Source organism: Typopeltis vanoorti, chromosome 19, assembly GCF_054136105.1.
Source record: "Typopeltis vanoorti isolate ZY-2024b chromosome 19, IOZ_Tvanoo_1.0, whole genome shotgun sequence".
NCBI classification, from domain to species: domain Eukaryota; kingdom Metazoa; phylum Arthropoda; class Arachnida; order Uropygi; family Thelyphonidae; genus Typopeltis; species Typopeltis vanoorti.
Window position 1 is genome coordinate 79,327,841 of NC_143567.1, and position 22,497 is coordinate 79,350,337.

A 22,497-nucleotide genomic window follows, 5' to 3' on the forward strand; every position below is an offset into this window, starting at 1 on the left:
TGAAGGAAACATTGATTGATTCTGCCAGAGAGGCATGTGGTGAGGTTGTGTGCAAAGATAAAAAAATCAGAACTCCCTGGTGGACACAGGAAGTTAAAGAGGCAGTGAAGGAAAAGAAGAAAGCATATCAAAAGTTCCTGGCAAATAAGTCAGCTTTTACTCTTACAGAATACAGAGACAAATGTAAGAAAGCTAAACAGTGTGTAAAACTAGCTAAACAAAAGTCATGGGAGGACTTTGGCAAGAATATAGAAAATAAATATCAAGAAGGTGGCAAAATATTCTGGAGGTTGTTGAAGAAGCTTAGGAATGGAGGAAAGAGTGCTGTAAAAGGAATTAGAGATGATAAAGGTGAAATGAAAACAGGAGAAAAAGATATCCTTGAAGTATGGAGTAATTACTTTGAAAAACTGCTAAATGAAACAAGCAGTGATGACAGCACAGTGATAAAAAACACTGACCAGGCATGCAGTCAGGAATACATATCCATACTTGAAGTAGAAAAAGCCATCAAAGGCTTGAAATGTGGAAAGGCAGCAGGAGTAGATGATATTCGACCAGAAATGCTGAAGTATGGTGGTATAAGAGTCTTACAGTGGCTGCACTGCATAGTTCAGAAAGCCTGGACAGAGGGACGAATTCCCGATGATTGGAGTAGAGCTCTCATAGTACCCATATATAAAAAGGGAAATAAAACTGAATGTGAGAATTACAGAGGTATTTCCCTACTGAGTGTTCCTGGCAAGATCTATGCAAGTATACTTGAGAAACGGTTGAGAAGAATTGTGGAAGAAAAGCTTGGTGAAGAACAAGCTGGATTCAGGCCAAATAGAGGCTGTCAGGATCAGATCTTCACTTTACGACAAATAGTCGAGAAAGCATGGGAATATAACAAAGATCTGTATTTAAGTTTTGTCGATTTGGAAAAGGCATATGACAAGGTGCCAAGAGAGAAGCTATTCAATATGCTGCAGTTATATGGTGTCAATGGGGCATTATATCAAGCAATACTTAGTCTTTATTTGAGTTGTGAGTCAGCAGTTAGAATTGAAGGAAGTACAGGAAGATGGTTTAATGTTAAATCTGGTGTGAGACAAGGATGTACATTATCCCCTCTGTTATTCATTATCTATATGGATCACATTATGAAGGAATGTGGTATTAAACCTGATATCAAAATTGGAGATGTTAATGTCAGCTCTTTGCTTTATGCGGATGATGTTATACTTCTAAATAAATCCGCTACAAGTCTGCAAGATTCTCTGACTAAATTGAATAGCTGTTGTAATAGATATGGTATGAAGGTCAGCAATAAAAAGACAAAGACAATGAAAATAGGCAGAATCATTGAAAATGTCAACTGTGTTGTGAATGGAGAACCTGTGGAACAAGTAAAACATTTCAGCTACTTAGGCACAATTTTTACTGAAGATGGTAAACTAAATATAGAAATAGACAACAGAATCAGCAAAGCTGGTATCGTGGGAAGTCAATTGAATAAATTCATATGGAATAAGAAAGAAATTAGTCGGAACACTAAATTAGCTGTATACAAGACTGTGTTCAAACCAATTTTAACTTATGGATCTGAGAGCTGGGTCAGAAGTAAAACACTTGACCAAAGACTAGCGACCGCAGATATGAGAGTCCTGAGAAAGATTAGAGGCGTGAACAGATGGCATCAATGGCAATATCATATTAAAAATGAGGATATTAGGAAAGAACTTGACATTGTCAGCATCCAGGAATGCGTTAGCAGAGCTAATCTCAGATGGTATGGTCACTTAAATAGAATGGGAGAGGAAAGATTAGCAAAACAAGTGTTCTCTGCCAGGTTGGCAGGAAAACGACCCAGAGGAAGACCAAGATATAGGTGGATTGATATGGTACAAAGTGCCTTAGACGATAGAAATATAAGATCTGATAATGTTGGAGTCTTGACAAGTAACAGACGGATTTGGAGGAAAATTGTAGATAGGAAGTTAGTAATGATGTAATTTTTTCATGTAGTACTGTCATATCCTGTACACCCCTTGAGGGTACATGGCAGGAATTTGATGATGATGATGATGATGATGATGATGATGACATAAATTAAACTTAATATTACAACTGTTTAAAAATCATCATAGTTTATTTGCACAATGCTATTTATGTATTGACATTGTTTTTATTACCATGGCCTCAAGTGGAAGATGCATTGAGGAAAAGGCAGAGGAAGTTGGCGGGAGATGAGAGGCTGTACTGCCCATTACAGAAGATGTGTATGAGTAAGAGGATGACTGTAGATTGGAGTTCGTTGACCAAGGCTCTGTGGGTCCATGTGGTCCATCTGAAACCAATTATAAAAGGGTTACAGGAAAACAAAAGAAAAATCTGAAAACAGAAAACTATTAATTAAAATCAAATAATTTTATATCCATATAATCAATACAGAGTTATATGGCTCAATGCAAGTAGTGTACATATGGTCACATATTGTATGTTTTATTACTTTGCATAGTACATCATGATCAATATGCTATAATTACATTTTACTGAAAAGATAGCATAAATTAGTTTTAATGGCAAACATTTTTAATCATTCATAGTATAATACAGGCATGGTAATTGTTCATATCTGTATATAAAGAACTATAACTACAAAAAAAAAAAAAGGTAATAATAATAATAATAATAATAAAATTAAAACACACACACAGAGCTCCAGGAATCCACAGGTGAGCTATCAGACAAATGGTATGTGAATTTTGAGCCTCATTCTAAATGCATTACCATATTTTCTTAACACAATTTACACTTTTTTCCCCCGCTTTAAAGTACTGTCTCATTCACTCATTCATTAAGTTATTTGATCAAGAAATTTAAAAAAAAAAAAAAAATAGAAGTTTTATTTTCGACCAGGAGATAGTATTATATGTAATTAATTTAATAAGTTAATTCCTTCATAGACTCTTTGATCCTACCAAAACTTGGTTGGTATGAAGACACTCTCAAAGATACCTTATTGCTGTTTTCAAAATAAAGAAATTCCAATCAATGACAACAGATGGCATTATTTATCTTCATCCTGTTATAAACCAAAGCCTACCATACATCCACAAATTAATTTTGAAATAAATAGCCAAGTATCTCAAATAACATTTTATTTTACATAACTTGCAAGTCACTCCCATTCTTATAAAAATCTGATATATACCATTAAACAAACAAAGAAACAAAACAACTAAAAAAAGAATAATAATTTATCAAGACCGATTTTCATTTGTTTACACTAACAACTGTAATTCTCTCACACATCCCACCACTCTTTAATCCTTAAGTAGGTATGCATTTGTAAGGTAGTATTTATGTAAGCTTATTTTACACAACATGAAATTGCCTAGTGTAAGTATATACTGCAACATATATTTTATGTATATACTGGAAAGGGAGAGAGAGAGAGAGAGAGAGAAAGGGGGGGGGGTTCTGGAAAGTTCTGATAAACACCTTAAACAAAAATTAATTAGTTTTATGTCTTCTTATATATCCTTTAGGATATATAAGAATATATCCTAAAGATTATAGCAATTTGATAAAGCATTGGGGTTAAAGGGTTTCAAAATATGTTCTTTTTTGTGGTTATGTAAGTTGCTTTAATATAATTTTTTTCAGGTGTTTATCAAAACTTTCCAGATTCGTCTCATATATATATTTCATAGATGTTTTCAAGGCTATTAGAAATGTTTCAAAAAGTAATTTATATGACTATACAGGCAAATGATAAAATAGAAAATAACTAATTTTCTAAAGGTACAATTATAGTCCTTCGGAAATGCTTCATGAGAGAGAGGGCTATTACACAAAATTGAGGTAGATGGAATGAAAGATGACAGGCAGTAGCAGGTTTGGTGAGTATGCAGTTTGACTGTAAAGGGATATTAATACAAAATTAATAACGGCAACACTCACGTAACAAGATTATTTAATAGTATAATTTTTGCCTGTGTGTCACAAGCATCTTCAATACATTTTAAGTTCAAATTAAACAATAACTGACAATTCCAAAAACGCCACCTAAGTAGCTAGTGTAAGATAGCTAAAAAGGTCAATAAATTTCCTAACAACAACAAAAAAAAAAAGATTATATATACAATAAAAAGTTAGGAAAGATTAGCTGAATTATAAAGTACTATCTCTCATAAAGGGGATACACGTAAACCATCAGATCCGTTTAAGTTTGGCGAGTAAAGCAAAATTTCACATTTCTTTATAAAGCCGTTCCACGAGGAACTGACTTTTGTGAAGGCCTCTTGTCTTTTTCCAATGAACTCTATGTCTAGTGATGATGGCATGTTCTGCAAGTCCAGACTGTTCAGGTTCAAGGTATTGAATATAAGACTGGTGTTCTTCTAGCCGAATAGAGGCAGATCTTCCTGTTTGTCCGATAAGATAATCCACAAGAGCAGGGAATCTGGTAAACACCTGGATAATTAAGATGCGGAAGCTTGTCCTTAGGAGAAGTGAGAAAGGTGGAGATTTTTCTGAATGGTCAAAAGGCAACAAAAATATTCAGTGGTTTTAAAACTTTTGCTATACGTTCACTAATGCCTTGTACATAAGGGATAGGAATGTGCGTTATTTCTTCTGTATTTGAAGAGGAAGACACATTAAAACTACTCAAAGTTCTTTTGATGAAGGAATTCTTATATCCATTAGATAGAAAGGAAGAAGTAATATATTGCAGTTCTTTCTGTAATAGATTGTCTGAAGAACAAAAGGAGGGGCACGATGAACCAGTGTTTTAATAGTTCCTGCCTTTTGACTGGGATGGTGATGAGATTCAGCATGGATATAATGGCCTGTATGAGTCTTCTTTCTATAGACTGAGAAATGTAGGTTACCATCTGGTTAGCAAAGAATTAGAAGATCTAAAAAGGCTAACTGCTTATTTGATTCTACTTCTAGGGTAAACTGGATCCGTGGATGAAGTGCATTTAACTTAGTGAGAAACTGTTGAAGTTCATCAGAAGAGCCATTCCATATAGCAAAAATGTCATTGACATATCTGAACCAATGAGTAGGTCTGGGAGAAATGTCAACGATACGTCGTTCAAAATGTTCCATAAAGAAGTTGGAGATAGCAGGAGAAAGAGGATTGCCCATTGCTGTTCGTTCAATTGGTTGATATAACTTATTTTTAAAGGAAAAATAACCAGAATGTATTACAAAATCAAATATTTTTACAATGTCTGAAGGAAATTCCAGTTGCAGTAATTCAATGCTGTCAGATAACGGAACATTTGTAAATAAAGAAACAATATCTAAACTGATCATGATATCCGAAACGTCCAAATGAAGATCTGAAATTTTATTTTTGAAATCCAAAGTATTTTTTATATACGTATCAGTTCTTCTAGTTGAAGAAGTGAGAAGATTTGATAAAAATTTTGAAATTTTGTAAGTGGGACAACCAATGTAATCTACAACTGGCCTCAATGGAATGCTGGTTTATGAACTTTCGGAAGACCATTCAATCTAGGTGGACAACCGAAGAAGTTTTAAGTTTTTTCTTTTGATCTTCATTCCATGTAAATACATTATCTATAAGAGAATTAAGTTTCTTCAATTGACGCCGGGTAGGATCCGATGTAAGAAGCCTATAAGTTAGATAGTCGCGGAGTAACAGAGACATTTTTCTCTCATATTCCTTCCTATCTTGAATAACTACAGCCTTCCCCTTGTCAGCTTTCGTAATAATTCAATTATTGTTATTCTTAAGTGATTTCAATGCTTCAAATTCAGAATAAGAAAGATTAGAACATGGAGGTTTGGCATTAAAAAGAATTTTCGCACATTCAAAACGTAACCTGTTGGCTGTTTTTTTGGTATAAGGATCGAATATCTCTGTCTATGTTATGAAAAAAATCCATCAGGGTCACCTTATTCAGCGCAACAGCGAAATCATGTCCTTTTGATAAAACAAAACGTTCACTGTCTGTTAGTGGACGTCTGGAAACATTGATAACTATTTTATCTATATCACTAATAATATTACTGGATCTAGGCAGGCTGACCAAAGATTCAAACTTGCGCTTTAACTTATCACGAGAATCATTAAAGATCTTTAGGTAAGAAGCCGAAGATATGCGCAATAAAGTGTTAAAAGAGTCAGCCGTTAAAACAGATTCTAGAGAGTTCTTGTTGTCCATAATTTCTCTATTCAAGAGGGCTAGAGATTTCTTAGCGTCGTGTAGCTGATAATTCAAAAGAGTCTTACTAGTTTTTAAATAGATCTGATGACCTCTTGGAGACCTAAAAACTTCTTTTATTTTACAACAGGTAGGAATAACCTGAGCCATCTTACATTGCTTTAGGAAAATTATCCAGTAATATTATTAGTGATACAGATAAAATAGTTATCAATGTTTCCAGACGTCCACTAACAAACAGTGAACGTTTTGTTTTATCAAAAGGACATGATTTCGCTGTTGTGCCGAATAAGGTGACCCTGATGGATTTTTTTCATAACATAGACAGAGGTATTCGATCCTTATCCCAAAACACAGCCAACAGGTTACGTTTTGAATGTGCGAAAATTCTTTTTAATGCCAAACCTCCACGTCCTAATCTTTCTTACTCTGAATTTAAAGCACTGAAATCACTTAAGAATAACAATAATTGAATTATTACGAAAGCTGACAAGGGAAAGGCTGTAGTTATTCAAGATAGGAAGGAATATGAGAGAAAAATGTCTCTATTACTCCGCGACTATTCAACTTATAGGCCTCTTACATCGGATCCTACCAGGAGTCAATTGAAGAAACTTAATTCTCTTATAGATAATGTATTTACATGGAATGAATAACAAAAGAAAAAACTTAAAACCTTCTTCGGTCGTCCACCTAGATTGTATGGTCTTCCGAAAGTTCATAAACCAGGCATTCCGTTGAGGCCAGTTGTAGATTGCATAGGTTGTCCCACTTACAAAATTTCAAAATTTTTATCAAATCTTCTCACTTCTTCAACTAGAAGAACTGATACAAATATAAAAAATACTTGAATTTCAAAAATGAAATTTCATATCTTCATTTGGACGTTTCGGATATCATGATCAGTTTAGATATTGTTTCTTTATTTACAAATGTTCCGTTATCTGACAGCATTGAATTACTGCAACTGGAATTTCCTTCAGACATTGTAAAACTATTTGATTTTGTAATACATTCTGGTTATTTTTTCTTTAAAAATAAGTTGTATCAACAAATTGAAGGAATAGCAATGGGCAAACCTCTTTCTCCTGCTATCTCCAACTTCTTTATGGAACATTCTGAACAACGTATCTTTGACAACATTTCTCCCAGACCTACTCATTGGTTCAGATATGTCAATGACATTTTTGCTATATGGAATGGCTCTTCTGATGAACTTCAACAGTTTCTCACTAAGTTAAATGCACTTCATCCACGGATCCAGTTTACCCTAGAAGTAGAATCAAATAAGCAGTTAGCCTTTTGAGATCTTCTAATTCTTCGCCAACCAGATGGTAACCTACATTTCTCAGTCTATAGAAAGCAGACTCATACAGGCCATTATATCCATGCTGAATCTCATCACCATCCCAGTCAAAAGGCAGGAACTATTAAAACACTGGTTCATCGTGCCCACTCCTTTTGTTCTTCAGACAATCTATTACAGAAAGAACTGCAATATATTACTTCTTCCTTTCTATCTAATGGATATAAGAATTCCTTCATCAAAAGAACTTTTATTAGTTTTAATATGGCTTCCTCTTCAAATACAACAGAAGAAATAATGTGCATTCCCATCCCATATGTACAAGGCATTAGTGAACAAATAGCAAAAGTTTTAAACCCACTGATTATTTTTGTTGCCTTTTGACCATTCAGAAAAATCTCCACCTTTCTCACTTCTCCTAAGGATAAGCTTCCACATCTTAATTATCCAGGTGTTTACCAGATTCCTTGCTCTTGTGGATTATCTTATTTCAGACAAACAAGAAGATCTGCCTCTATTCGGCTAGAAGAATGCCAGTCTTATATTCAATACCTTGAACCTGAACAGTCTGGACTTGCAGAACATGCCATCATCACTAGACATAGAATTCATTGGAAAAAGACAAGAGGCCTTCACAAAAGTCAGTTCCTCATGGAACGGCTTTATAAAGAAACATGTGATACTTTACTTCACTCGCCTAACTTAAACAGATCTGATGGTTTACGTCTATCTCCTTTATGGGAGATAGTACTTTATAATTCAGCTAATCTTTCCTAACTTTTCATTGTATATATATATTTTTTGTTGTTGCTGTTGTTGTAAGGAAATTTATTGGCCTTTTTAGTTATCCACTAGCTACTTAGGTGGCGTTTTTGGAATTGTCAGTTATTGTTTAATTTGAACTTAAAATGTATTGAAGATGCTTGTGACACACAGGCGAAAATTATACTATTAAATAATCTTTTTACATGGGTTTTTCGGTTATTAATTTTGTATTTAAATGTCTGCTCACGGTTTGCCATTATTAAAATGTAAAGGGATATTGAGCAACTGTTACTCAAGTTTCCATAAATCTGGCTGAAATGGGAGGCATAATGGATGCCAGTTCTGTGGAACAGTGGCCATGGAAATATCTGTATAAATAACAATGCAAAAACTGATCTTCTATTGGAAAAATCAGCCAAACTGCCCTTTTCTGAACAGCATCAAGAATTTTTAGAGAGGTCTTAAGTACACCATCGTAACATAAGAGCAGTATTCTAAGGTTAGCCGGATTTGGGATTTACACCCTCTGTCCAAAAAGAAACCGAACTTTTGATAGAAAATAAAACACAGGCCAATTATAATTATTCAAATCATTTATTTCAATCAATATACTCTCCCTCAGTTTCCATACTGCGTTTGCATGGTCAATTAATTCGTTAAATGAGTTTTTAATATCAGTTTTTGGGATACTGTTGAGGGTCGTCGTTACTGGCACTTGAACATTTTCAAAGGTGTCGTATCGCTTTCCTTTCGTCCGCAAATGAGGTCAGGGGAAGAGAAAGAAGTCACAGGGTGCTAAATCAGATGAATACGGCGAGTGATCCAACATACAAACTTGGCTTTTGCTCAAAAACTGTCTCACAATGTTCGAACGACGAGATGGTGCATTATCGTGCAAAAGTGACCAGCTGCCTGCATCATGATATTCATGCCATACGCCGACAAATTCTCGCTATTGATCGCTTCAAAACTTCGATATAAAACTCACATTGATCGTTTGGCCAGGCGGAATGAATTCTTTGTGGATAATACCCTTGGAATCGTAGAAACAAATCAGCATTGTCTTTACTTTTGACTTCTCCAAGCGACTTTTTTTCGGATGCCCCCTCTTCTGGTAGTCTCCACTCAGCACTCTGGCGCTTTGTTTTGGGTTCATACTCAAAACACCACGCTTTGTCACCAGTAATGATCATTCAAGGAAGTTTGAGTACTTACAAGCAGTTTTAATGAGGTTCTTGCAGTGTTCAGTTCAATACATTTTTTGGCCATCGGTCAAACTTGTGGGAAACAAATCACGAATTCAATTTACAAAGACCCAAACTCTCGGTCAAAATGTTGTGCACAGTTGATTTTGGAATCCCCAGTTCATCTTCAATCAATCTCACGGACGATTCAGGTTTTTTTTTGATGAAATCATGCACTTTTTGGATGTTAACTTCACTCAATCCAGGTTTTGGACAGCCCGGCTTTTCGTCGTCCTCAAGCATTTCATGACCACTTTGAAATCGCTTAAACCACTCATAAACTTGAGTATGGGATAAGCATTCATCATCGTATGCTTTTTGAAGCATTTCGGTAAAACCTTTACCAAGTTTAACACAAAAGTAAATTGCAGCTCTCTGTTTGAAACTCATTTTCTGACTGTTCATCAAAACACACTGTCACTCTTGGCACTATAACTCGGCTTCTAATGAAACAAATGTGATAAACAGTTGACACAACACTAATGAAGGTTGCCGCTTTTGACAATAAAAAGATACAACAGGTGGAGCCACTAATTTCTTCATTTTCGAAAAGTTCGGTTTCTTTCTGATATAATTATGCCAGAAAGGTTCAGAGTGAAAGTCAGTCTGAGGAGAGAGTGGTGGAGAGAGAGAGATTTAGTCTTGACTGTTTTAGCTGAGCATTATCAAAGGTAAGTGAACAAAATCTCAGTTCTTTTTTGCAAGAAAATTAGCAAAACTGTGTTATGGAAGCATTGAAGTTGAATAGGTTTTTTGCCCCAATTTAGGACACTGTGGAGAACGGTGTTCATGGCTCTTAGTACAGATAATCTTGAAGCTTGAGATGTTTGAGCACTTCAAGGGTTGTCACATGAGTAGGATGAGTGGAGTGTGCTGTCATCAGCAAAACTGTGAATAGGATTTGCAGTCAATGAGAGCAGGTGATTTATATAAATCAGAAAGAGGGTGGGTGAAATAACAGAGCCCTGATAGACAATGCCATTAACAGGAACATGATGAAAAGGTAATTTAATAATATTATTAAAAAACACAGCATCTTGCAAAGATAAATCAGAGATTGGATCCCATTACTGACATTATGAAAAGGTAACCTAGCTCCGTTACTAGTATTGACCACTTTCTGTTATTTTCATAAACTTTATTATTTGTTTTTCTTATTAAATTATTTTTATGGATAATTTATATAAACACTGTAGAAAAGACTGCTGTTGTGTTCAACTAAAACAAATTACAATGTGCTTTCAATTCAATTGGTCATGCTATGCAATTAAAGTTGCATTCTGTCTTTTCTTCTTCTTCTTCTATGGCTCTTAAAGGGTGCATAAGCCTCCATAACTGTCCAATATATATATATATATATACTAAAGGCAAGCCTAGTTGTCTTAAGGTGGCAGCCCACCACTAGGATACCTATCGTCGTGCTAGTCACTTGACAGAGGGAAACAAACATCCTTTCAAGTTTCAACAAAATCCAAACTGGACAGAAAACATGGGAAAAGACTGCAAACTAGAAAAGGTTAAGAAACTCTGGAAAAAGAAAAACTTGGTGAAATATGCTACATAGAACATTAGAAGCATAGCACATAAAGAAGAAGAATTAGATAAAATTTTAAATGACGAAATTATAGAAATTGCAGTTCTTACAGAAAAAAAAAAACTTAAGGGAACAAAAGAAACAGCTAATTACGATATCATATATAGTGGAGTGGACAAACAAATACATGCAAAAGCTGGTGTAATGATTTGGATCCATAAATCAATTTAAGCAAAAATAACTCATTATACATACTGGAATGAAAGAATATTAGACGTGCGATTAAAATTAAATAAAGAAAATTTAACAGTTGTTGGAGCGTATGCCTCTGAAGAAGAAAATGATTACTTTTACAGAGTTAAAAGGAATATATGAAAAATTAAATAAAACAGACCATATAATTATAGCCGAGGAGAAGAATTTGATAAAGCACTGTCCAAAATGAGTAAGGGAAAAAGTCCAGGTGTAGACAATATTCCTATAGAACTGCTACAAAATCTAGGTGATGAGACAAAAACCTTACTTTATCAATTAATAGCCCAAATCTACGATAGAGAAGAAATACCACAGGAGTTTATGAAATCAACCATAATACCAATACCAAAAAAGAATAATGCAAACAAATGCAGCCAATTTAGAACAATAGCTTTAATCCCACATGTTAGCAAAAGTCTGCTAAAAATTATTCAAAATAGAATTTATTCAAAAATAGATTGTCTATTGGATGAAGACCAATTTGGATTCAGAAAGAATAAAGGAACAAGAGAGGCAATACTCTGTTTAAGAACAATAATAGAGAGAAGATTAGACCTTAGTCAAAATACTTAGATTTGCTTCCTTGATTTAGAGAAAGCGTTTGATAAAGTAAACCAGCAAATACTCCTAAATTGTCTAACAAATATCGGCATAGATTTGAGGGATAGGAAAATAATTTATCAAATTTACAAAAATCAAAATGGACAGATTAAAATCAATGATAAGGAGAAAATAATAAATATCAGGAGTGGAGTAAGACAAGGATGTATATTTTCACCACTTTTATTTAATTTATATATTGAAAAGGCCATTCAGGAAACTAAAGATAAAATAAATAGTGGCATAAAGATAAATGGTGAGCAAGTCATGTGTATAAGATTTGCTGATGACATAGCCCTTGTAGCAGAAAACAGAAGAACATTAAAAACAATGCTAGAATTACTAAATAATAACCTTGAAAAATATAAAATGAAAATCAACACAGATAAGACTAAAATCAGTCTTACAGGCAAAATCCCTATCAATACAGAGCATATAGACATCAGCGGGGACCAAATAAAACAAGTGAAAGCTTTAAATATTTAGGAAGCCTAATAACAGAAGATGGCAGAACAAGAGAAGATATAAGATCAAGAATAAACAATGCAAAAGCCCAATTCTCTAAGATGAAAAGCATTTTAACAGGAAACCTCAACTTACAATTGAAAAAAAAAATAGTAAATACATTGATATGGAGCATTTCACTGTATGGATGTGAAACCTGGATTCTAGGCAGAGAAGATGTAAGAAGATTGGAGGCTTTTGAAATGTGGTGCTGGCGTCACATGAACAAAATAAAATGGACAGAAAAAAATCAAACCAACAAGTCCTGAGAGAGATAAACGAAACAAGAACTCTAATAAAATCGATCAAAATTAGAAGGGATAGGTGGTTTGGACATATACTTCGACATGATGGACTTGGGAAAAGAATAACTGAAGGCAAAATAGAGGGGAAAAGAAGAAGAGGCAGACTAAGGAAAAGCTTTCTTTACCAAGTCAAAGACAGCACGGGTTTGAGGAGTTATCAGGAGGTTAAGAAGAAAACCAATGACACAGCAGAATGGAGGAAATTCCTGCTGAGCTACCAGTCCCAAGACTGATGCAACTGATGATGATAATTATAGTCGGAGATCTTAATGCCAGAATAGGAATGAAACAAATTAACAATAATATACAAAAATTTGGAGAACCGACAGTAAACAAAAATGGAAAGCGACTCATTAATTATACAATATATAATAATTTAAAAATAATGAATACATTTTACAAACATAAAAACATGCATAAATATACATGATGTGCAAGAGGACAAAAATCAATAATAGACTACTTTATAGCAAATGAAAAAGCAGCAAACCTCTTCTTAGATGTTAAAGTTAGGAGAGGGCTAGAAATCGACACAGATCACTATTTAGTGCAGTCAAAACTAAGGTTTCCACCAAACTGGCTACAAAATATACAAAAAACAAACAAACTAGAGAAACAAAATCTAATTACAAAGTAAAACTGCTAAATGATTCAAGCATAAGAAATTTATACCAACAGAGGATTAATAACTACTTAGAAAAAATACACGAAAATGAAGACATTGAGAAAGAATGGGATAATGTAAAAGAAATAATTGCATCAGCAGCATATGAAAAGTCTAGGAACACACAGAAAATATAATAAAAATAAAAAATTACATATATGGGACAATGAAATAAAAACAATAATTTAAAATAAAAAGCTGGCTTTTAAAAGATGGTTAAGTAGCAAAAAACAAGATGAAATTGAATACAAAAAAAAAAAAAAAAAAAGACGAGCAATAGCCAAAAGAAAAACAGGAAAGATATGATACAAATTTTTATCATATCTTTTGTATCATATCTGGAAAATGACATCCAAAACAGGACCCAATGCATACAAAATACTAAAACACATGAATGCAGATATAAAAGAAACTGCAAGTATAAATTGTGAAATAGATGTAAAAGAATTCTTGGATTACTTTACAGATCTTTGGACAGATAATACTGGCATGAAAAATAATTACACCAGAAACTTACAAAATACTTTAAATGATATAATAACAATGAAAGAATTGAAGGACAACCTAAATAAAATAAAAAATGGCAAATCAGCAGGAGAAGATGGGATAAACTCTGAACTGTTTAAATTTGCTGGAAAAAAATTTCATCAAAGATTACTAAAATTTTTAAATAAAATATATACAAATTGACAAATACCAACAGAATGGAATACAAGTATAGTAATACCTATATTTAAAAAAGAGGATAAAACAAAACCTGCTAACTACAGTGGTATTAGTTTATTGAATACATGCTACAGAATATATACTAGAATACTTAATGAAAAACTGAAAATACAGTGAAAAAATATTATTAGAATGTCAAAATGGATTTAGAAAAGGACGCTCTACAATGGATGCAGCTTTCTGTCTAAAACTACTTATAGAAAAAAGAAGAGAATTTAATTTAGAAACTCATCTTTTGCTTATATATTATGAAAAAGCATTTGACAAAGTAAAAAGATATATACTATTTGAAATATTACAAAAAATAAATATACCTAATATTTTGCCAAATGCAATATTGAATATATACAAAGATAATGAAATTAAAAAAAAAATTTAATTAAAAAATGTCCAAAAAACAATATATAAACCAAGGAGTAAGACAGGGATGCCCTCTGTTTCCAACACTTTTCAATATTTACATTAATAAAATATTAATACAGTGGAACACCTTAAACAATCCAGGTATAGCAATATCCTGGAATAATAAAATAAATATGCTATTATTTGCAGATGATCAGGTAATAATATCAGATAAGGAAAACAATTTACAAAGAGCAATATATAATTTAAACATTATAGTAGAACAGTTTGGAATGAAAATTTCAATAGATAAAACTAAAAAAATGCCATTTTGTAGACAAACTCCAGCTAGAAGTAAAATAGTTATTAATAATAAAATAATAGAACAGATAAACACTTTCAGTTATCTTGGATGTGAAATATCACATGAAGGAGAAAAAGGCATAAAATTAAAGGCTTCAAAATTTTTACAGATTATAGGCCCGATAAATAGAACACTCAATCCAAATATAGTACAAAAAGAAACACGCTTGAAAATATACAATACTTTAGCAGTGCCCACATTATTATATGGCAGTGAAATTTGGGCAATAAATAAACATGATAAACAAAGAATAAAAACAAGTGAAATAACTGCAAAATACACATTATTAGATCAAAAAAAGGAACGAAGACATTTTAAAAGAACTAAAAACAAAATCAATAAAAGAAAAACTAAACAATTATAAACAAAAATGGATTGAATATGTAAATCGAATGGCAACACTCGATATCCTAAACAAATACTAAAATATAAGCCAACTGGAAAGAGCAAATGCTTTTATGAGGCAGGGTAGACCTCAAAAAAGGATATTGGATGGATAATGAGACCGGAACAGACCAACATGGTCTATACCATAATTAGCATTATGATGATGATGATGATGATGATGAACTGTCCAATATATTTGGATTTCATATCCATGAGTCCAGGATAAGGTGGTCAGTCATATGCCTATAGTATATTCTGCATGTATGTGTGTGTTGTCTTGGCCAGGAGATGAAAAACCTGAGTTTCTGGGAGGAAAAAACCCTGATAGTTGCATTATGTAATGCATAAAAAAAATATCCTGGGAGACTGTTAACAGCCACTCTAGATTACTTCAAGGTTTTCAAGGCCTTTTTAAAGTGAACACATTTAGCTTTCACAAAAAAAATGCTGTGACATAGAATGAGCCAGAAATCATCCAAGAAATACACTTGTAGTTGCTTTCCCAGCTTGGATCCTAAAATATTTGAACATCTGAAGTGCCTTTTTTATACAGCCTATTATAATGCTGTAGAGCCTCCACAGCTCAGTTGGTTTATACGAGCCCAATGGTTGGGAAGACTCGAGTTTGAATCAGGTGAATATCAGGTGTTTTACAATCAAATGGTGAGTTGATCTCATACTAAGGCAGAGGGTGTTTTCTCCTAGAAACTCATGTTTTCATCCATGAAAATGAGCAAAACATAGAATACTACAAAAATAAGGATTAACCACACTATTCTGTTGGCTTAGTTTTGAACCTGGATGGTAAAGTGTGGATCTATGCATGACTGTAAATCAGGATCAGGATTATAAAGCCAAATTCAATAAGCCATTTACTAACTTCAAAATTTCATAGGCTTAGTAGTAGAACAGTATCATAATGATGTGAAATATAAAGAATTTGTGTCACTTACTGCTGATGTCATAAAGAAAAATTAGTTGAGGAAATCAACGATGCTAGTGGTGAGTCTCTTCTACACCCTCTGCCCAAAAAGAAACCGAACTTTTCGAAAATAGAAGAAACCAGGGCGCTACCTGTTGTATCTGTTTGTTGTCAAAAGCAGCAACCTTCATCAGTGTTGTCAACTGTTTATGACATTTGTTTCATTAGAAGCCGATTATAGTGCCACAAGTGACAGTGAGTTTTGACGAACGGTCGGAAAATGAGTTTCAAACAGAGAACTGAGATTGACTTTTGTGATAAACTTGGTAAAAGTTTTACCGAAACACATCAAATGCTTCGAAAGTATATGGTGATGAATGCTTATCCCGTACTCAAGTTTACGAGTGGTTTAAGCGATTACAAAGTGGTTGTGAGACGCTTGAGGACAACGAAAAGCCGGGCCATCCAAAAACTGGACTGAGTGAAGTTAACATCTAGTTAACTGCATTGAGTAATTTCGGATTATCAAAATAATGGATTAACTTCATTCGAAGTTAACTCATTTAACGAATTAAGTGATCATGCCAAACGCTGTATCGAAGCTGAGGGAGAGTATATTGATTGAAATAAAATGATTTGAATAATTATAATTGGCCTGTGTTTTGGCCTATCAAAAGTTTGGTTTCTTTTTGGACAGAGGGTGCTGATGGTTCTACAGATATTTTCAACGAAGAGAAACTCATTCATTATATGAGTTGCATATATAAAATTTGAAGGAGGCAATTGTTTACGTAATTCTTCTCCATAACTCAGCAGTGTACTTAGATAGATGAGAGAGAGTGGAATGAAGGAATTCTTCTTCTTATCGTGGAAGACTAGTAAATGGTTAGCAGGTGGTGAATAGAAGTAGCATGTAATGCTGAAAAAAAAAAAAAAAAAAAAAAACTGATGGACTGGACTAGTGGTAAAAATTAGAGAGACATGCCAGATCTTACAGATTATTTTTGCATTCATTTTTATTGCACATCATTTGTATTCATTTTGCCACTAGTACTAATACATATAACTAATACATAATACATAAATAATACATGTTTAACGGATAACTAATAACACAAAGATAAATAATTAAAGCAGGTTTAATTGTTTCAATATTTCATCTTTGTCACAGAGACAACTTCAGGAATACAGTGTTAAAATTGTAATAACACACAAGAAATAATAAGTGGAAGAAATAAAATTAGACTACATGAAGACTCAAGTCCTATGGGGGGGGGGGCACCCTCTATAGGAAATCTTGAGAAATTTTACACAACCATGTTTATTAAGATTAGGCTTTTTTTTTTGTCTGTTTGTTTTGTTTAATCTGCAAATTGATTCTAAAAATTAATTTTCAAGTTTATATATAGTGATGCAGCATTACAGTTTTCTTCCATCTGATTATGGAAGTATCCAAGGCATGGTCAGCTAGAACTGACTGACCATAGTTGTGGGAACAGATGCTAGCAGATCTCCAAGTCTGGCCATAATATGCTAAATTTCAAGAACAGGGATGAATGCTGGTCTTGAAATTCATGCTTGCTCTTGTTATCATTGAGGGAATGAGAGGTGTAATTGAAATCTGATTAGTGGAAAAATAAATTACTGACCATTTAAAACTATGTACAGGTAACCCTCGTATAACAGGGATGTTAGGTTCCGGAGAAATGCCGCAGTATGCGAGTCTCAGATTACATAGAAAAAGAAAAAGTAGGGTTATGTTCCGAAATCGTTTTTTTTTTTTTTTTTTTTTTTTTTTTAAAGTATATAAACAACAATGACATACTAAAATTAAGGGGATATTAAATCCCACATAGTTTTAAAACCGAATAAGAAACTCAAAGATTGGATCAGAGAGTTTCTTGCCGAATATAGTAAACTACAAAGTATCGGCGACACTAGCGTTAGCAAATGCAAGTGATCCTAGTACGTAGTACAATACCGGATGACTCGTTGCAAAGGTGGGGGAAATTCAGATCGCTATTCTTGGGTATTTTCCATAATGTAAAAACACATTTTCTAGGAAATGTATGCTGTTATTACATTATGGAGGGAGGTCACTACCCAGACCGGTTTCAGCCTTTTTTGAGGCTTCATCAGTGAGTAGCTAGACCTAATACCAAAGTGTATAGCGAAAAGAACTTATATACTCTGCGAACGAGTTATCCAAACAGGAGCAACCATTAAAGTTACTTAAGTATAAAGAGCTAATAAGCTTCATTTCGGCAATGAAAACATTACTAATATTAAGGGGATATTAAATCCCACATAGTTTTAAAACCGAATAAGAAACTCAAAGATTGGAATCAGAGAGTTTCTTGCCGAATATAGTAAACTACAAAGTATCGGCAACACTAGCGTTAGCAAATGCAAGTGATCCTAGTACGTAGTACAATACCGGACGACTCTGTTTTGAATGTTGGTTTTTCCCTTTCATTGCAGTTTGTGGCCATTATTATAAAAATAATTTTTTACACAAAAAAGCAAGCATTATATATTGTATGTAACTCACTAGAAAATAAAGTGCTCAGCTTGAGATGAACACACTTATGATTTTTAATGCACTTTCCTGACAGAAACAAGGACAATTTTCAAAAATAAACGTTTTATACGGTTAACAATTGAGGTACCTGCGTGCTAAAGGGTATTTCCCTAATATAAATTCGCTACTTATAATTACATGCGGGATACAGGCAGACACAAATTTAACAAAGATAAAATTTGATTTTTAAGTCGCGCGGTGAAAAACATGGAAAGATAAAACACGGTCTACAAATTGTAGACCGTGTTTTTATCGGAACTGTGTTGTATAAGTACCGCGCTCAACAAGAGTTACTACAATTTTAGACCGTGTTATATCGAAACTGCATTGTATGAGTACCGCGTTATATGAGGGTTACCTGTATTTAGAAATTTATGTACATTTAATCATACAAATACAACATTTATTTTACAAATGATATTCTATCTTTTTCAATTCAGATACTTGAATACAAATTCTACCCTACAGTTTTTCTTTATGAACTGGTCAATAACATCGTCATAAAAAGTTGGTTGTAACTTAATTTTCCCAAGCAACATGCACACTTGTAAAGGCTCGCTGAAGCTCACTGGCTAGAGCTACTTCGACTGCATATGGCCCGTGTTTAAGCAACAGGGTGAGATGACGTGGAGGGAGCAGAAATGGCTATGCGTGCGCATGAAATCACAGTGCTGAAGCGAGAACCTGAATTTTTCCCAAAACCGAGCAAGCTAAGGTAGCTTGACTAGCGTCGGCCTTCAATACACAACACAAAGCTCAATTATTGCCGCACAAACTTAAAACGTCTTCTGTCTACAAAAATAAAAGCCTAAATGGAATGCTTATAAAAGAATGCATTTATTAACAAATAAATATTACATCTTTCTCAATTAATGATCTTGCGCAGAAAGCATAGCAAGCATGGAGAATTCGCCACTGTTCAAGAACAAGCAATCTCGTAAACACCTGGAACAACGAGGAGAGGATGTGAATCTTTAAGAGAGTGGAGAAGGAAAGCCAGCTTCAAATGAAGCTTGAAAACAGCACAGAGATTATATTTCTTTAAAGTCCTGCCTATTTTTTCTGAAGTGCCCCAGATATAGGGAATAGTAATGGCATTATCATGGTCTTTATGCTCAGAAGGATGTGAGCAAGTGGAAGGGATAGACAATTTGTAGATCACTTTTGGCGATATGGTGTCATCGAAACCCTTGTCGACAGAGTCCTAACTTCTGTTCCACCCAAGCTTCCCTTACAGCTGAACTCGCCTTTATTTACCAAACCTTCCTATCCAATGGTTACAATGTCAAAAAGATCACATCCCTTAACAAATTTGTAGCTACATGTTTTTTTCGATAGCCAATAAAATATCACGTCACAGGTGCACTTCTGACAGCAGCATGCTTGGTAGCTGTCCAAATGCTATAGTGTTTAGTAAAACAAAAAGCAAACAAGATCTAAAATCTGCCTCTTACAATGGCCAGTAATGTTTGCTTAAATATAACAAGTATCTTGACAAATGTAAATCAACTAAAAGCAGTATTCCATAGAAAGAAATAACTATCTTAAAAAAATTTATACAATAATAAAAATATTATGAGAACTAAAGTCGATGTGGTAATATATAACTGTAATTATGAATCAAGAGGAATACAACACCACCAACAACAGAAAAATAAAATTAAAAATAAGCAGGATCTTTTGAATAAAAATTCTACTAACCAAATTACTGTACGCCCATAGATGCGAGACTTCTGCGTATGTCAAAAGAAGGAGAATCCATTCTGATAATAGGGTAATCAATCCATATTGTGGGATGAGTTGTTTATTATTACACGTCGGAAAATTAACTTCTCTTTTATGATTATTGTAGTTTTTAAAGTAGTAATTATTTTGCTTGTATAGCAGATGAAAAATTTTACGTATAAAGCATGTAATTTCACGTGTTAGTAACCAATTTGTACATCACCTTATTTTTTTCTCCCCTTCAACATGAATTGATTCTTCTTGGCAGTCTGCCAATGATGGCTCTTGCTTCTGTGGTCAGAGTATATATCAAGATCCTATTATTCTCAAAAAGTTCATAAATTATTAAGAAAGTTATTTCTTCACCCAAAGAAATCATTAACAAACTAAACCCTTGTGTTAAACCATCCTATAATTATGATGCCTCAAAAATTCAGAAATCCACTTCTTCCCCCCCCCCCCCCCCTCAATCCAGAGAATAGCCAATTCCACTTACAAACTTGTCAATCAGTTAACAAAATCATTTGCTCACCTCATTCCTCACTTTCATAAAAATAAAAAATAAATAAAAATAACTTTTAAAAATTCAGATATCACAGTTAGCTTTGATCTTAATGCACCAGTAAGAGACTTGATTTAACCAAGATATGTTAATAGGAGAGGGCAGGACATTTAACTTCATTAATGAAATGAAATTCCCTCATTCAATGGCATTTCTGAATTATTCAATGTACAGGCAGTCCTCAGTTTACGATGGTTCAATTTAATCTAATTGTTCTATTTAATTTTTTTTTTTGCATACATGCGTATTTAAATTGATGAAGTACATAATTACATACCATGTCTGATAAAAGAAGTGCAGAAAAGTTAGCAGAACTTGGTATTAAGACGGCGTGGAAATCAATCACACTTGAAAAGAAGATGGAGGTGATTCGAAGAATGGAAGATGGGCAGACACGTGCTAATGTCTGTAGAAGTATGAACTTACCTCCATCGACTGTTACCACAATTATGAAAAATGCACATAGAATAAAACAGTCTGCACAGCAGTACTAAATGCAGCACTATAGCAGTACTAAATGCAAAACATGTAAGTTATAACAGGGGTAAACTTCATGAAATAATGGAAAGATTATTATCATTATGGGTGGATGACTTGAATCAGAAAAACATTCCTCTGATGCAGGCTGTTATAACTGAGAAAGCAAAAAACAATTTTTGAGGATCTTAAAAAGACAGTTGGAGGTGAAGAAACATTCTTAGGAAGCAAAGGTTGGTTCATGAGATTTAAGTCTCAAAGTAAGTGCCATAGTGTCAAATTATGTGGTGAGGCGGGAAGTGCAGATGTTGCGGCAGTGGCTGCTTTTCCTAAAGAATTTCAAGACTGTGTAGAACAAGGAAGTTATTCTCCTGATCTCATTTGAGACTGGGCTCTACTGGAAAAAATTGCCATCATGCAGTCATTTCCGGTGAAGAACGTTCTGCTCCAGGTTTTAAAGCTGCAAAAGACAGACTTACGCTTTTGTTGGGTGCAAATGTCTCCGGAACTTTTAGGCTCAAACTAATGTTGGTGTACCATTCACAGACACCAGGCGCATTCAAGGGTCTAAAAGCCATGCTGCCAGTCTATTGAAAATGGAACAAGAAAGCTTGGGTTACACAAGACGTTTTTATAGATTGGTACACAACTTATTTTTGGGCTACCGTGCTTCGCTTCTGTAAAGAAAATGATTTCCCAGCCAAGGCATTGCTTCTCTTGGATAATGTCCCTGGACATCCTCAAAACCTTGCTGAAGTAAGAACACCATTGGATGTCAAGGTTGTTTACATGCCCCCAAACCGAACATCGCTTTTGCAACCGATGGATCAGGGGATTATATCAATCTACAAAGCCTGTTACCTCTGTATAACATTTATGGAAATGGTACGTCTTGGACACTTCAGGAAAAACTGTTAAAGACTATTGGAGGTCATTCGATATTTTGAAGGGCATTAACAACATCAAGGCAGCTTGGAATGAAGTGTCAGCAAAGTGTTAAAAAGGAGCATGGCAAAAACTTCTTCTAGCATTTATGCACGACT

The 22,497-nt window shown here is 34.0% G+C and overlaps 1 protein-coding gene across 3 annotated transcripts in view; it reads right to left on the minus strand.

The window, feature by feature from the left end:
* The window catches only part of LOC150096281 (transcription factor 12-like), a 620,086-nt gene that overhangs the window by 246,708 nt on the left and 350,881 nt on the right, over nt 1–22,497 (minus strand). For all 3 annotated transcript variants that reach the window (XR_016549910.1, XM_090408842.1, XM_090408843.1), the window contains one exon: nt 2,178–2,332. Coding sequence is in view for 2 of the 3 variants with exons in the window: in XM_090408842.1 (XP_090264968.1) it covers nt 2,178–2,332 (155 nt within the window). In the remaining variant the exon portion in view is untranslated. The remainder of the gene's footprint in view (nt 1–2,177; nt 2,333–22,497) is intronic.